This window comes from Geotrypetes seraphini, chromosome 2, assembly GCF_902459505.1.
Source record: "Geotrypetes seraphini chromosome 2, aGeoSer1.1, whole genome shotgun sequence".
Taxonomy (NCBI): domain Eukaryota; kingdom Metazoa; phylum Chordata; class Amphibia; order Gymnophiona; family Dermophiidae; genus Geotrypetes; species Geotrypetes seraphini.
The window spans coordinates 522,782,477-522,797,493 of record NC_047085.1 but is presented as its reverse complement, the minus strand read 5'-3'; the positions used below and the strand labels follow the sequence as shown (position 1 = coordinate 522,797,493).

General features: G+C 46.1%; 2 protein-coding genes across 5 annotated transcripts in view; one reads left to right on the top strand and one right to left on the bottom strand.

Moving 5' to 3' along the window:
• LOC117354717 (zinc finger protein 850-like) overlaps positions 1-15,017 on the bottom strand; it is a 948,741-nt gene that overhangs the window by 239,540 nt on the left and 694,184 nt on the right. The window lies entirely within an intron of this gene.
• The window catches only part of LOC117354715 (zinc finger protein 850-like), a 55,964-nt gene continuing 45,864 nt past the window's right edge, over positions 4,918-15,017 (top strand). For both annotated transcript variants that reach the window (XM_033932616.1, XM_033932614.1), the window contains exons 1-2: positions 4,918-5,104; positions 7,996-8,122. In XM_033932616.1, coding sequence (XP_033788507.1) covers positions 5,093-5,104; positions 7,996-8,122 — 139 coding nt within the window. In that variant the 5' untranslated portion in view covers positions 4,918-5,092. The remainder of the gene's footprint in view (positions 5,105-7,995; positions 8,123-15,017) is intronic.

The window sequence follows — 15,017 nt, the reverse complement described above, 5'->3', positions numbered from 1 at the left end:
CATACGCCTCATGACAAATTCTGGATGGACCGTGCAGGTCTTTATAGAAACCCAGAGTATGACGGCAGAAAAGGGCCATCAGCCCAACAAGTCTGCCCACTCGAAGAACCCTTCCCCTAAGCACTTCCTCGAAGTGAACCCACATGTTTATCCCATTAAAATCGAGCACGTTGCTGGCCTCTACTACCTGAAGTGGAAGATCATTCCAACGATCAATCACCCTTTCGGTGAAGAAATACTTCCTAATGTCACCATGAAATCTCCCACCCTTGATTTTTAATGGATGCCCTCTTGTTGCCGTAGGTCCTGTAATGAAAAGGATGTCTTCTTCCACCTCAATACTGTCAGTAACATATTTGAACGTCTCTACCATGTCTCCCCTCTCTCTGCGTTCCTCAAGAGTGTATAGCTGCAACTTACCTAGACATTCTTCATATGGGAGATCCTTGAGTCCTGAGACCATACTAGTGGCCATTTGCAGAACCGACTCTATTCTCAGCACGTCCTTTTGATAATGTGGCCTCCAAAATTGAACACAATACTCCAGATGAGGTCTCACCATGGACCTGTACAGCGGCATTACCACTTCAGGCTTTTGGCTGACAAAACTTATTCAGATGCAACCCAGCAATTTCTAGCCTTGGATGAAGCTTTCTCCACTTGATTGGCAGTCTTCATATCTTCACTAATGATTACTCCCAGGTCCCGTTCTGCAACAGTTCTTGTTAAGGTCTCGCCATTCAGAGTGTAAGTTCTGCATGGGTTTCCGCTACCAGGGTGCATAACCTTACACTTTTTGGCATTAAAACTCAGTTGCCAAGTAGTAGACTATTGCTCCAGTAAAAGTAGGTCCTGTGTCATAGTGTCAGGCTCGGTAACTCCGCCCACTACGTTGCATAGTTTAGTGTCATCGGCAAATAATGTAATTTTACCTCGAAGTCCTTGAGGCAGGTCTCGTACGAAGATATTAAATAGGATCGGACCCAAGAACGAGCCCTGCGGCACTCTACTGATCACTTCCGACGTTTCGGAGGGAGTATCATTTACCACCTGCCACTGAGCCAGTCTTTAACCCATGCAGTCAATGTTTTTCCTAGTCCCAACAAACTCATCTTGTTCAATAACACTGCACAACAAAGTTTTTGCTTCCTGAACACTGCTGGGTGTTTCTTATAGAATTTTGGGTGCTGATCATGAATATTACATCAAAAATTACCCATCACGTACCATTTCAGAGAAATCTTCAATTTTGTCGTGATTTTTTCTTATATTTGGATGCAAACAATTTTTTCTCCCATAAGTGTCTTATCAACAACGGTTTGTGCCGCCTGGGTATGTCCATGCATAAAATCTAGCCAGGTTGGAAGCTGTTTTATGGAAGATGACATCCTGGGCATGTCTGGGCAGGTCTGAACGAGCTTGCGCTGTCTCACCATGCTATAATGGTGGCTTCCATACACCGATCCTGCTCATTTGGTTAATATAGATAGTCCGTGTGTGTATATAGTATCAGTATAGTAAAGTATAGTAGTATAGTAGCTGTAGCAATATAACAGTAAGTAAGCTTGATGCTATAGACGTTTTGGTGTCGGGCAATATGTCTCGTCGGTGTCGTAACAGCCGCGACACATTCTGCTATATCTGTGGGGAATATACACTTACGCCTCAGAGACGTTCGATGACTGCCCTTGTAAAGAAAGCCTATCATCTGTATTTTGGCTGCAAAATAGGTGATCAAGACAAGCAATGGGCGCCTCACATTTGCTGTGCGACATGTGCTGTTAGTCTGAGAGCCTGGCTCAGAGGTACTCGAAAGATGATGCCATTTGCTGTTCCGATGATATGGCGAGAACAGAAAGACCATGTGACGGACTGTTATTTCTGTTTGACTAATGTGTCTGGTTTCTCTGCCAAAAACAAGAAGTCAATTGAATATCCTAATCTGCCTTCAGCAATGAGACCCATGCCACATGATGACAGTCTTCCAGTTCCGAAACCACCAGAGGATTGGACCTTAGACGAACCAGATGAAGAAACTGCAGTGCAGGGTTCTAACAGTGACATTGACCCGGATTTTGAACCATCCTCATCAGGCGATCCACATCTGATAACACAGTCCGAATTGAACGATTTGGTCAGAGATTTGGGTCTGTCAAAAGCAAAAGCTGAGCTGCTAGGTTCGAGACTGCAGGAATGGTGTTTGCTATCACCAGGTACGAAAATTTCTGTGTTTCGAGACCGGCATCATGATATAACCAAATTTTTTGCACAAGTCGACAGTCTCTGTTTCTGTTGTGACATTGAAGGATTGTTCTCGGTCTTTGGTTGTGATCACAACCCGGAAGAGTGGCGTCTTTTCATTGATTCGTCAATGTTAAGCCTGAAAGCTGTTCTGTTGCACAATGGCAACGTTTATCCTTCAGTACCTGTTGGCTATGCAGCACATATGAAAGAAACATATGAGAATATGGAAATGTTACTAAAGTATGTCCAGTATACCAGGTATAACTGGAATATCTGTGGAGACCTCAAAGTCGTTGCTCTGTTACTAGGACTGCAGCTTGGCTATACAAAGTACTGCTGTTTCATCTGCGAATGGGACAGCCGAGACAGAGAGTCGCACTATTCTAGAAAGAACTGGCCACTCCGTAAAAAGTTAGTTCCAGGACAGAAAAATGTAGCACATGAATCGCTTGTTGACCCGACAAAGATATTTTTGCCTCCTCTTCACATTAAACTGGGACTCATGAAGAATTTTGTGAAAGCAATGAACAAGGAAGGGGAAGGTTTTCGTTATTTAAGACAGATGTTCCCAAGAATAACTGATGCCAAGATCAAAGAGGGTATTTTTGTTGGCCCCCAGATCAGACATGTTATGAGTGACAAGCGATTTGAAGATCTGTTAGTTGGGCCGGAAAAAATTGGCTGGAAAGCCTTGAAAGACGTTGTTGACAATTTTCTGGGCAATTACAGAGCCCCAAACTACATTCAGCTGGTAGACAAACTTCTCAAAGCATACAAGAGAATGAAGTGCAATATGTCACTCAAGATTCATTTCCTCCATTCACACTTGGACTTCTTCCCCGCAAATCTCGGTGCTGTGAGTGACGAGCACGGTGAAAGGTTTCATCAAGACATAGCTACGATGGAGAAACGATACCAGGGCAATTGGAATCCGTCAATGCTTGCCGACTATTGTTGGATGCTACAACGTGATGCACCAGACACTGAATATAAAAGAAACTCGGGAGCAAAACACTTTTAATTCTGTTTCATTTAGTCGCTTGTGCGAAACGTAAACTTGACTATATATTTTATTGTCAGTAAACATAAAAATGTCTATTTCTCATAGTTCTTACGTGATGCAGTAAAACCAAAACCATATTTGAGCATACCAAGTTGGTACCTGTCATAATCACCAAAAACTTTTCAGGAATCAAGACTTAACCAAAAAATTGTTGTGCAGTGTAATCTACGGTGTGGGACACTAGCAAAAGCCTTACTGAAGTCCAAATACACGACATCCAGGGACTCTCCCTTATCTAGCTTTTTCGTTACCCAGTCAAAGAAGCTGATTAGATTGGATTGGCAGGACCTTCCCTTTGTAAATCCATGCTTGGTGGGGATCCCTCAGCCTCTCGTTGTTCAGAATCGTATCTAATTTGTGTCTAATCAACGTTTCCATAAGTTTACACAGTATGGATGTGAGACTTACCGGTCTGTAATTTGCAGTCTCTGAAGTGCAACCCTTTTTGTGGAGCGGAATGATGTTAGCTGTTTTCCAGTCCAATGGGACTTTTCCTGTGCGCGGCTAACGGCTCCGCCAGGACATCTCTTAATTCCCTAAGCACTCTGGGGTGCAGTTTATCTGGTCCCATGGCTTTGTTCACTTTGAGCCTTGATAGTTCTTGGTAGACGCTGCTGGTGGTAAATTCAAAATTCCGGAACGGGTCTTCTGAGCTCTCCCTTGTTTGGACCGGATCCCAGCGCCTCACAGGTAAAGACTGAGCAGAAGTATTCATCTAGTAGTTCGGCTTTATTGGAGTCTGATTCTACATAGTTACCGTCGGGTTTCCTTAGGCGCACTATCCCGTCTTTGTTCCTTTTTCTGTCACTTACTATGTAACAATGTTAATTTGCTTGTTGACAGTTTTAGAGAATAAAAAACAAATCATGGTTCAAATAAAACATCCTGAGCAAACTGATAGCGATTTATTGATTTGAATGTATATGGGTATAATAAGGCATAACTACTACTACTATTAATAGTGCTACCAGACGTACACAGTGCCTGCTTGAAAGAGCTTACAATCTAAATATCACAGGGTTTACATAAGAAAGTAGAACTGGGAGCAGTTTGAAGGACAGAGAAGTGCAGCAGGAGGGAGCTGGGGAGGCCAGAGCCTGAGGAAAAGGCAGGAAGGAATTTCAGGCTTTAGGAAGGGCTAATTCGGTGCAAAAACACGTCCAACAATCAAAGGAGAATTTTGAACCACTGGGCACAGAATGTTCAGAAATTTCCCCCAGGAGTAAGGAAGGCTCATGCACTCTCCACCTTACACTCACTCACTCACTCACTCATTGCTCTTAATGTCCTGTTGCCCAGCTGAAAGGTGTTTTCTGTGCAATAGTATCTGACTCCTGAGTCAAAACATCCGGCCAGAGGGGGCAGCAGAGGATTCTTTCTTAGATAAAGAGAGAGTTGGGGCTTCCTCTCTCTCTTCTCTTGGACTCCAATTGGCTCTATGATCCACAGGAAAGAGCAGGAAAGAGTGAGAGAGGCCCAATCACTGTCCCAGACTCCACCCCTTGCACTGATTGGTCAAAAGTCTCCTAAAGGAGGAGAGGAAGACAGGGTCCCACCCTCCTAACAATAATTGGTCACAAGAACTCTGAAGGAGGGGAGAGAAGCACAAGGTCCGCCCCTCGGACACTGATGGGCACATTCTAAGTGGCCAGTTGCCAGAATGTTCCCGGGCAAAGGGGGAGGAGTTTCACTTCACCCTTAAGTCTCCTTCCTCAGGCCATTAAGAAAAATTCTAAAACCACTTCCAACAGCCCAGAGGAAGAGAACCAGGACTAGAACAGCAGGATGACTCAGCAGGTAGGAGAGAGGCAGGAGGTGGAAAGAAGAAAGGAGCCACTCCCCAGGCTCTTCTTCCTTATTCTCCTTCTGCTTTAGGACAATCTCACTTTCTTTTCCCTCCACTCCCTAGGCTCTTCTTCCTCATTCTCCTCCTGCTTTAGGATAATCTCACTTTCTGCTTCCTGGCACTGCCCCCTCCACTCCCCAGGCTCTTCTTCCTCATTCTCCTCCTGCTTTAGGACAATTTCACTTTCTGCCTCCTGGCACTGCTCCCTCCTCTCCCCAGGCTCTTCTTCCTCATTCTCCTCCTGTTTTAGGACAGTCTCACTTTCTGCTTCCTGGCACTGCTCCCTCCACTCCCCAGGCTCTTCTTCCTCATTCTCCTCCTGCTTTAGGAAAATCTCACTTTCTGCTTCCTGGCACTACTCCCTCCAGTCCCCAGACTCTTCTTCCTCATTCTCCTCCTGCTTTAGGAAAATCTCACTTTCTGCTTCCTGGCACTGCCCCCTCCACTCCCCAGGCTCTTCTTCCTCATTCTCCTCCTGCTTTAGGAAAATCTCACTTTCTGCTTCCTGGCACTGCTCCCTCCACTCCCCAGGCTCTTCTTCCTCATTCTCCTCCTGTTTTAGGACAATCTCACTTTCTGCTTCCTGGCACTGCTCCCTCCACTCCCCAGGCTCTTCTTCCTCATTCTCCTCCTGCTTTAGGACAATCTCACTTTCTGCTTCCTAGCACTGCTCCCTCCACTCCCCAGGCTCTTCTTCCTCATTCTCCTCCTACTTTAGGACAATCTCACTTTCTTTTTCCCGGCACTGCTCCCTCCATTCCCCAGGCTCTTCTTCCTCATTCTCCTTCTGCTTTAGGACAATCTCACTTTCTTCTTCCTGGCACTACTCCCTCCACTCCCCAGGCTCTTCTTCCTCATTCTCCTCCTGCTTTAGGACAGTCTCACTTTCTGCTTCCTCCTCTCCCCAGGCTCTTCTTCCTCATTCTCCTCATGCTTTAGGACGATCTCACTTTCTGTTCCCTCCACTCCCCAGACTCTTCTTCCTCATTCTCCTTCTGCTTTAGGACAATCTCACTTTCTTCTTCCTGGCACTACTCCCTCCACTCCCCAGGCTCTTCTTCCTCATTCTCCTCCTGCTTTAGGACATCTCACTTTCTTCTTCCTGGCACTACTCCCTCCACTCCCCAGACTCTTCTTCCTCATTCTCCTCCTGCTTTAGGACATCTCACTTTCTTCTTCCTGGCACTACTCCCTCCACTCCCCAGACTCTTCTTCCTCATTCTCCTTCTGCTTTAGGACAATCTCACTTTCTTCTTCCTGGCACTACTCCCTCCACTCCCCAGGCTCTTCTTCCTCATCCTCCTCCTGCTTTAGGACAATCTCACTTTCTTCTTCCTGGCACTACTCCCTCCACTCCCCAGACTCTTCTTCCTCATTCTCCTCCTGCTTTAGGACAATCTCACTTTCTTCTTCCTGGCACTACTCACTCCACTCCCCAGACTCTTCTTCCTCATTCTCCTTCTGCTTTAGGACAATTTCACTTTCTTCTTCCTGGCACTACTCCCTCCACTCTGCAGGCTCTTCTTCCTCATTCTCCTCCTGCTTTAGGAAAGTCTCACTTTCTGCTTCCTCCTCTCCCCAGGCTCTTCTTCCTCATTCTCCTCCTACTTTAGGACAGTCTCACTTTCTGCTTCCTCCTCTCCCCAGGCTCTTCTTCCTCATTCTCCTCCTGCATTAGGACAATCTCACTTTCTGCTTCTTGGCACTGCTCCCTCCACTCCCCAGGCTCTTCTTCTTCATTCTCCTCCTGCTTTAGGACGCTCTCACTTTCTGCTTCCTGGCACTGCTCCCTCCACTCCCCAGGCTCTTCTTCCTCATTCTCCTCCTGCTTTAGGACGCTCTCACTTTCTGCTTCCTGGCACTGCTCCCTCCACTCCCCAGGCTCTTCTTCCTCATTCTCCTCCTGCATTAAGACAATCTCACTTTCTGCTTCCCGGCACTGCTCCCTCCACTCCCCAGGCTCTTCTTCCTCATTCTCCTCCTGCTTTAGGTCAATCTCACTTTCTGCTTCATGGCACTGCTCCCTCCACTCCCCAGGCTCTTCTTCCTCATTCTCCTCCTGCTTTAGGACAATCTCACTTTCTGCTTCCTGGCACTGCTCCCTCCACTCCCCAGGCTCTTCTTCCTCATTCTCCTCCTGCTTTAGGAGAATCTCACTTTCTGCTTCCTGGCACTACCCCCTCCACTCCCCAGGCTCTTCTTCCTCATTCTCCTCCTGCTTTAGGACAATCTCACTTTCTGCTTCCTGACACTGCTCCCTCCACTCCCCAGGCTCTTCTTCCTCATTCTCCTCCTGCTTTAGGACAATCTCACTTTCTGCTTCCTGACACTGCTCCCTCCACTCCCCAGGCTCTTCTTCCTCATTCTCCTCCTGCTTTAGGACAATCTCACTTTCTGCTTCCTGGCACTGCTCCCTCCACTCCCCAGGCTCTTCTTCCTCATTCTCCTCCTGCTTTAGGACAATCTCACTTTCTGCTTCCTGGCACTGCTCCCTCCACTCCCCAGGCTCTTCTTCCTCATTCTCCTCCTGCTTTAGGACAATCTCACTTTCTGCTTCCTGGCACTGCTCCCTCCACTCCCCAGGCTCTTCTTCCTCATTCTCCTCCTGCTTTAGGACAATCTCACTTTCTGCTTCCTGGCACTGCTCCCTCCATTTCCCAGGCTCTTCTTCCTCATTCTCCTCCTGCTTTAGGACACACTCACTTTCTGCTTCCTGGCACTGCTCTATCCACTCCCCAGGCTCTTCTTCCTTATTTTCCTCCTGCTTTAGAATAATCTCTGCAAGAGCAGAGGTTTAGTATCTGATCTAAAAGATTCTGTGTGTTTCTGGTTTGTGTTTCAGAAGCAGGTGACGTTTGAGGACATCACCGTTTCCTTCTCCCAGGAGGAGTGGGAATATTTAGATGAAGGGCAGAAAGAGCTTCACCGTGAGGTGATGAAGGAGAATTATGAGCTCCTGAGTTATCTAGGTAAGGATTGCATTATCTGCAGACACGGTTCTGAGCTACTGATTTTGTGTTCCAGTGTAATAGGTGACAGTAGGGTTATTTCCCTTTAGCCGCATGGTTGCAGAAGGAATCCACTCTGGATTTTTCACTTTGCCGCTGGTCTATTTACTGTTCAGTTTAGCGCCCTCTACAATTTTTTCCTTCTGCACGCATGGATGCAGTTGTGTTTGTTCTGCTCTCCCCATTTTCAATGTAACTTTGTCCCTTTTTCGGGTAGTTCAGTGCTTGGAGCGATTTTGAAGCTCTGTCTGCTTGAATAGTCACAAACTCTAGTCTGTAGCGGACAGGCCGATCCCACTGGATACCTGTTAGCTGGCCTGCATAGTTTTGCCCCTGAAGTGGTCTCGGCTCCTGTTAAGCAGGGGGTCAAGCGCAGGCTGGAAGATATGGAATAGAAGAGAATATGACGATTTATTTCATTCCAAAAGAATTCTTTTTGTATTTAGCTCACACCTGTCCAGGGGTAGTTCAAGGGGAATTATATTCAGGTAGCACAGGTATGGTTAATAAAAACTCCCCACTGAAACACACTGTACTTCAAGATAAATTAAAACGTACTTTTATCCACAGTGTGTAGCTGCATAAATACAAACACAAATCAAACATATCCAAAAATACAATAGTTTTGGCATCTCAAAAATATTAACAACAAGAAAATATACCTGGGGTGGGGTGCCAGCGAGTTCTGTAGGATATAACAGCATGAACGTTTAACTCCAATGATAGCTACCACAAAGAATCAAAATTGACCATTGCTAATAATGAAAACATTGGTCATTTCAAGAGACTCTTACCTGACATCCAACAAACCAGGAAAATGGCAAAAATCATCCATCGATAAACTGGAGAATGAGGCCTCACAGCCCATACTGGAAGAACTGCATACTAGAGAATGACACAGGGAAAAAATCTGTCCCTTTCACCGCCCCGTCACCGTCACTGCCATCCCATTCACCGCCCTTCACCGTCCCCGCAGCATCCATATAAGCCTCAGTACTGCAATATTTAGCTTATTCCTTCTTTATAAATCAAAGTTCTGGCTCTGAACTAGAGAAAGAGATGTTCAGCTGGCAGGGCTTTGTTTATAAATTTTTATCAACACAACTAATATACTACTTTATTCTAAAGCAAAAAAAAAGAAAAGAAATCAAAATTTTTTTTCTACCTTTGTTGTCTGGTTTCTGCTTTCCTCATCTTCTCATTCAATTCCTTCCATCCACTGTGTGTCTTCTCTCTGCATCTTCCATTTGCTGTTACTGTGCCTCTCCCTTCCCCCTCCCCATTGGTCTGGCACCCATCTTTTTCCCTCCGCTCCCTCATAGTCTTGCATCTGTCTTCTTCCCTTCCATCAACTTATCTCCACTGTCTTCCACATTTCCCTTCAGGGTCTGTTCCTCTCCACCCTCCTTCAATGTCTGCTCTATTCCTTTCCATCACCACCCTTCCCTCCCTCATTCACCATCTTTTCCTTTCTACCACCCTTCAGCTCCTCTCATGCTCCTATCTACCTCCCTCCCTCTTACTTTCATGGCATGTTACAATGTAATTTGTGCAAGCCGCTGGAGCCTGCAAGCTCGGTCCCCAAACAATCTCGCTTCTGTGTTCCTATTTTCCCCGTTTCTAATATCTCCCCTATGTATCTGGTATTGCCCCCCCCACCCATGTTCATATACCATCCCCATGGCATGTCCCCTTTATGTCTCTGTCCCTATGCCCCATGCACATAATTTCCCCAATTTCTGTTACCTTCCTGTGTCCAGATGTGTCTCTTCTCTTCAACCCCATCTAGATTCTTTCCCTCTTCTCCCCCCCCCTGCTTCCAGCATCTGGCTCACCTGCTTATCCTCCCCTTTCTTTCCTGCTGTGGGTTTCTTTCTCTCCCTCTTCATCCCCTTGGCCCAGAATCTCTTTCCCTTTCACTCCCTCCTTCCTAGTGTGAGCCGGGAACACGCGTGATCGCGCGGTCCACAGCCCCCTCTTGTCCGATTGCAGCGTTCCGTCAGCTCTCTCCCTCCACCTCACCTTATATGCAGAGTTTGCTGGCTTTCTTTTTCACCCAGTCGCATGCGTTCAAAAAGCGCACGCGCGGCTGCTCAGTTGTTCAATCTTCTGCTCTGATGCAACCGGAAACAGGAAGTTGCAGCAGAGGAAAAGATTGAACAACTCGAGCAGTCGCGCGTGTACGGCTTTTTGAATGCGTGTGGCTGGGCAAAAAAGAAAACTGGCATATAAGGTGAGGTGGAGGGAGGGAGATGGCGGAACGCTGCAATCGGGCGGATGGGGGCTGCTGGACCGCACGATCCTTGATTGCCTCACTGTGGAGACATAGTAACATAGTAACATAGTAACATAGTAGATGACGGCAGATAAAGCCCCGAATGGTCCATCCAGTCTGCCCAATCTGATTCAAATTAAATTTTTTAATTTTTTCTTCTTAGCTATTTCTGGGCAAGAATCCAAAGCTTTACCCGGTACTGTGCTTGGGTTCCAACTGCCGAAATCACTGTTAAGACTTACTCCAGCCCATCTACACCCTCCCAGCCATTGAAGCCCTCCCCGGCCCATCCTCCACCAAATGGCCAGACACAGACACAGACCGTACAAGTCTGCCCAGTAACTGGCCTAGTTCAATATTTAATATTATTTTCTGATTCTAAATCTTCTGTGTTCATCCCACGCTTCTTTGAACTCAGTCACAGTTTTACTCTCCACCACCTCTCTCGGGAGCGCATTCCAGGCATCCACCACCCTCTCCGTAAAGTAGAATTTCCTAACATTGCCCCTGAATCTACCACCCCTCAACCTCAAATTATGTCCTCTGGTTTTACCATTTTCCTTTCTCTGGAAAAGATTTTGTTCTATGTTAATACCCTTCAAGTATTTGAACGTCTGAATCATATCTCCCCTGTCTCTCCTTTCCTCTAGGGTATACATATTCAGGGCTTCCAGTCTCTCCTCATACGTCTTCTGGCGCAAGCCTCCTATCATTTTCATCGCGCCTTCTCTGGACCGCCTCAAGCCTTCTTACGTCCTTCGCCAGTCTCCAAAACTGAACACAATACTCCAAGTGGGGCCTCACCAATGACCTGTACAGGGGCATCAACACCTTCTTCCTTCTACTGACTACGCCTCTCTTTATACAGCCCAGAATCCTTCTGGCAGCAGCCACTGCCTTATCACACTGTTTTTTTGCCTTTAGATCTTCGGACTATCACCCCAAGGTCCCTCTCCCCGTCCGTGCATATCAGCTTCTCTCCTCCCAGCATATACGGTTCCTTCCTATTATTAATCCCCAAATGCATTACTCTGCATTTCTTTGCATTGAATTTTAGTTGCCAGGCATTAGACCATTCCTCTAACTTTTGCAGATCCTTTTTCATATTTTCCACTCCCTCTTCGGTGTCTACTCTGTTACAAATCTTGGTATCATCTGCAAAAAGGCACACTTTTCCTTCTAACCCTTCAGCAATGTCACTTACATACATATTGAACAGGATTGGCCCCAGCACCGAACCCTGAGGGACTCCACTAGTCACCTTTCCTTCCTTCGAGCGACTTCCATTAACCACCACCCTCTGGCGTCTGTCCGACAGCCAGTTTCTGACCCAGTTCACCACTTTGGGTCCTAACTTCAGCCCTTCAAGTTTGTTCAACAGCCTCCTATGAGGAACTGTATCAAAGGCTTTGCTGAAATCCAAGTAAATTACATCTAGCATATGTCCTCGATCCAGCTCTCTGGTCACCCAATCAAAAAATTCAATCAGGTTCGTTTGGCACGATTTACCTTTTGTAAAGCCATGTTGCCTCGGATCCTGTAACCCATTAGATTCAAGGAAATACACTATCCTTTCTTTCAGCAACACTTCCATTATTTTTCCAACAACTGAAGTGAGGCTCACCGGCCTGTAGTTTCCTGCTTCATCCCTGTGACCACTTTTATGACTAGGGACCACATCCGCTCTCCTCCAATCCCCAGGAATCACTCCCGTCTCCAGAGATTTGTTGAACAAGTCTTTAATAGGACTCGCCAGAACCTCTCTGAGCTCCCTTAGTATCCTGGGATGGATCCCGTCTGGTCCCATTGCTTTGTCCACCTTCAGTTTTTCAAGTTGCTCATAAACACCCTCCTCCGTGAACGGCGCAGAATCTACTCCATTTTCTCCATTCACTCCAGGGGGCGGTGAATGTCCTTGTCCCCGTCCCTGCAGCGACTACTATTTTTTCTTTCCCCGTTTCGGCGGGTTACCTGCAGCTACTCGCGGCTAGCCACGTGTAACAACCACCGTGTCATTCTCTACTGCATACCATGCGTAAACTGTACGAAACAGATATGGAAGAAATCAAATCAGAAATTGTAAGTCTGAAAACTGAGTTTTCCCTATTTAAAATTAAAATGGAAAAATCAGATTAAACCATTGCAGCACCAAACCAAGCGAATTACGCACCTTGAGAAATATCTCAAAGACTTTTTAGATACAATTTGAAATCTTACACCTATTAAGATATATTACAATTTACGCAGGCCTAATAATATCATGTTATGGGTCTACTATTTCTGATTTTGATTTTGGCCTGAATGGTTAATCTCATACTAGTCATGATACGTAGGTAGTATCTTCCTTTCCGAGCCTGGATGTGTAGCTGTAGATGCACAAAAATCCATATGAATATGACCATTTTCAAAACTGCAACGCGTCTCTCTTGTTTTTGCGAAAATGGCCATTTTTCAGATGTGCTTGACCTCTGTGTGTCTACCTTTTTGGACCATTTTTGGAAAAAGAGCATCCAAAGGAAAAACGTACAGAACAAGCCATTGGGATGTAGGAGGGGCCAGCGTTTGTAGTAGACGTCGCACAGGCATCCCAGCAGAGCAGTGGGGCACTTCATGGGGCATTGCAGTGAAGTTCAGAGAATGACATGGGGAGAAATTGGTCCGTCCCTGTAAGTTCTGTCTCTGTCCTATTCCTGCAAGCCTTAAACACTTATGATTTTAAAGTCTTCGAGGCTTTTGCAGATGAGGTGATTGAATTTGCAGACAATACGAAGTTATTCAGAATAGTGAAGACGCAGGAGGATTGCGAAGACCTGCAACACGCTCGAGAGATGGGCCGCAACATGGCAAATGAAGTTTAATGTGGATAAGTGTAAAGTGATGCATGTTGGTAACAAAAATCTCATGCACGAATACAGGATGTACAGTGCAGTACTTGGACAGACCCCCCCAGGAAAGAGACTTGGAACTATTGGTCGACAAGTTGATGAAGCCGTCCGCGCAATGTGTGGCAGCAGCGAAAAGGGCGAACAGAATGCATGGAATGATCAAGAAGGGGATCAAGAACAGATCGGAGAAGGTTATCATGCCGCTGTACCGGGCCATGGTACACCCTCACCTGGAGTACTGTGTCCAGCCCTGGTCGCCGTACATGAAAAAGGACACAGTACTACTTGAAAGGGTCCAGAGAAGAGCGACTAAAATGGTTAAGGAGCTGGAGGAGAGATTAGAGAAACTGGGCCTCTTCTTGCTTGAAAAGAGGAGACATGATCGAAACATTCAAGATACTGAAGGGAATAGACTTAGCAGTAGTACCGTGTCCTTCTTCGCAGTATTCCAGGCCCGGTACAGCGGCATGATAACCATTCTCTGATCTGTTCGTGATCCCCTTCTTAATCATTCCTAGCATTCTGTTCGCGCAGGCGGCTTCATCGAGTTGTCGACCAGTACTCCCAAGTCCCTTTCCTAGGGGGTCTCTCTAAGTACCGCCCAGGACATTTTGTATTCGTCTATGGGATTTCTGATACCGACATGCATTACCTGACACTTATCCACGTTCAACCTCATTTGCCATGTCGCTGCCCATTTCTCGAGCGTGTTTATGTCCTGTACTTCATTAGAAATTTTCCCTAGCAACTATAATGCTATTGATTTCACCCTGTCAGCAATAGAAGGGGGTGAACACATGCTGACCTTGTTGACATGCTCTTGCAAACACCTATTTAACAAAAACTTTAACATTTGCTAGTCAATTTACTTCTATAGTTTACAATCACATGGTTACAGTCACATGATTTCCCCTAACTCTACAAATGACAAATATGTTAGTTCTTATATTGGATGAAAATATTTTTAGGTCCGCGCAACCCCCATCCTATGCTTTCTGTTATTTACAAGTTGATTTTATGACTTTTAGCTACAGTGAACTGTTATTCTGTATTGCCTGATAGACGGTACAGTTCTTCACTGATGGGTAATATCTCATCATGACCAGCAGGTGGAGACTGAGACCAAAACTTTGGTGCCGCAAAACCATTATAAAACAAATCTAACACTGCATATATTGTTTCTTATCTTAATGCTATATACAGGATCACTAAATTGAAAATAAAATCATTTTTCCTACCTTTGCTATTTGGTGATTTCATGAGTCTCTGGTTGCACTTTCTTCTTCTGACTGTGCATCCAATCTTTCTTCCTTTCTTTCAGCCTCCTGTATGTTTCCTCTCCTCCAGACCTCATTCTCTCCCCCAACTTTTTCTTTCTGTCTCCCTGTTCCCCCTTCTTTCTGTCTCCGTGCCCTCCCCCAAGCCACTCGGTTTGCTGCCACCGCAATCGGGGAACAGCCCCCAAGCCACCGCCGTCCCAAGCTTTCCCTGCAGAAGTGTTGCGCTGACCAGCATTCCGCTCCCTGACGTCAATTCTGACGTAGGAGAGGAAGTTCCGGGCCAACAAGGCATTTCTCCTCATTCCATCCAGCCTGAGCCCCATCTCTCCTTGATCCAGCATTTCCCTTCTGTGTCTGTCAGAATTACCATTCCACCTATTTTCCAGCATCACCCTTCTTTGTGTCCATCTCACCTA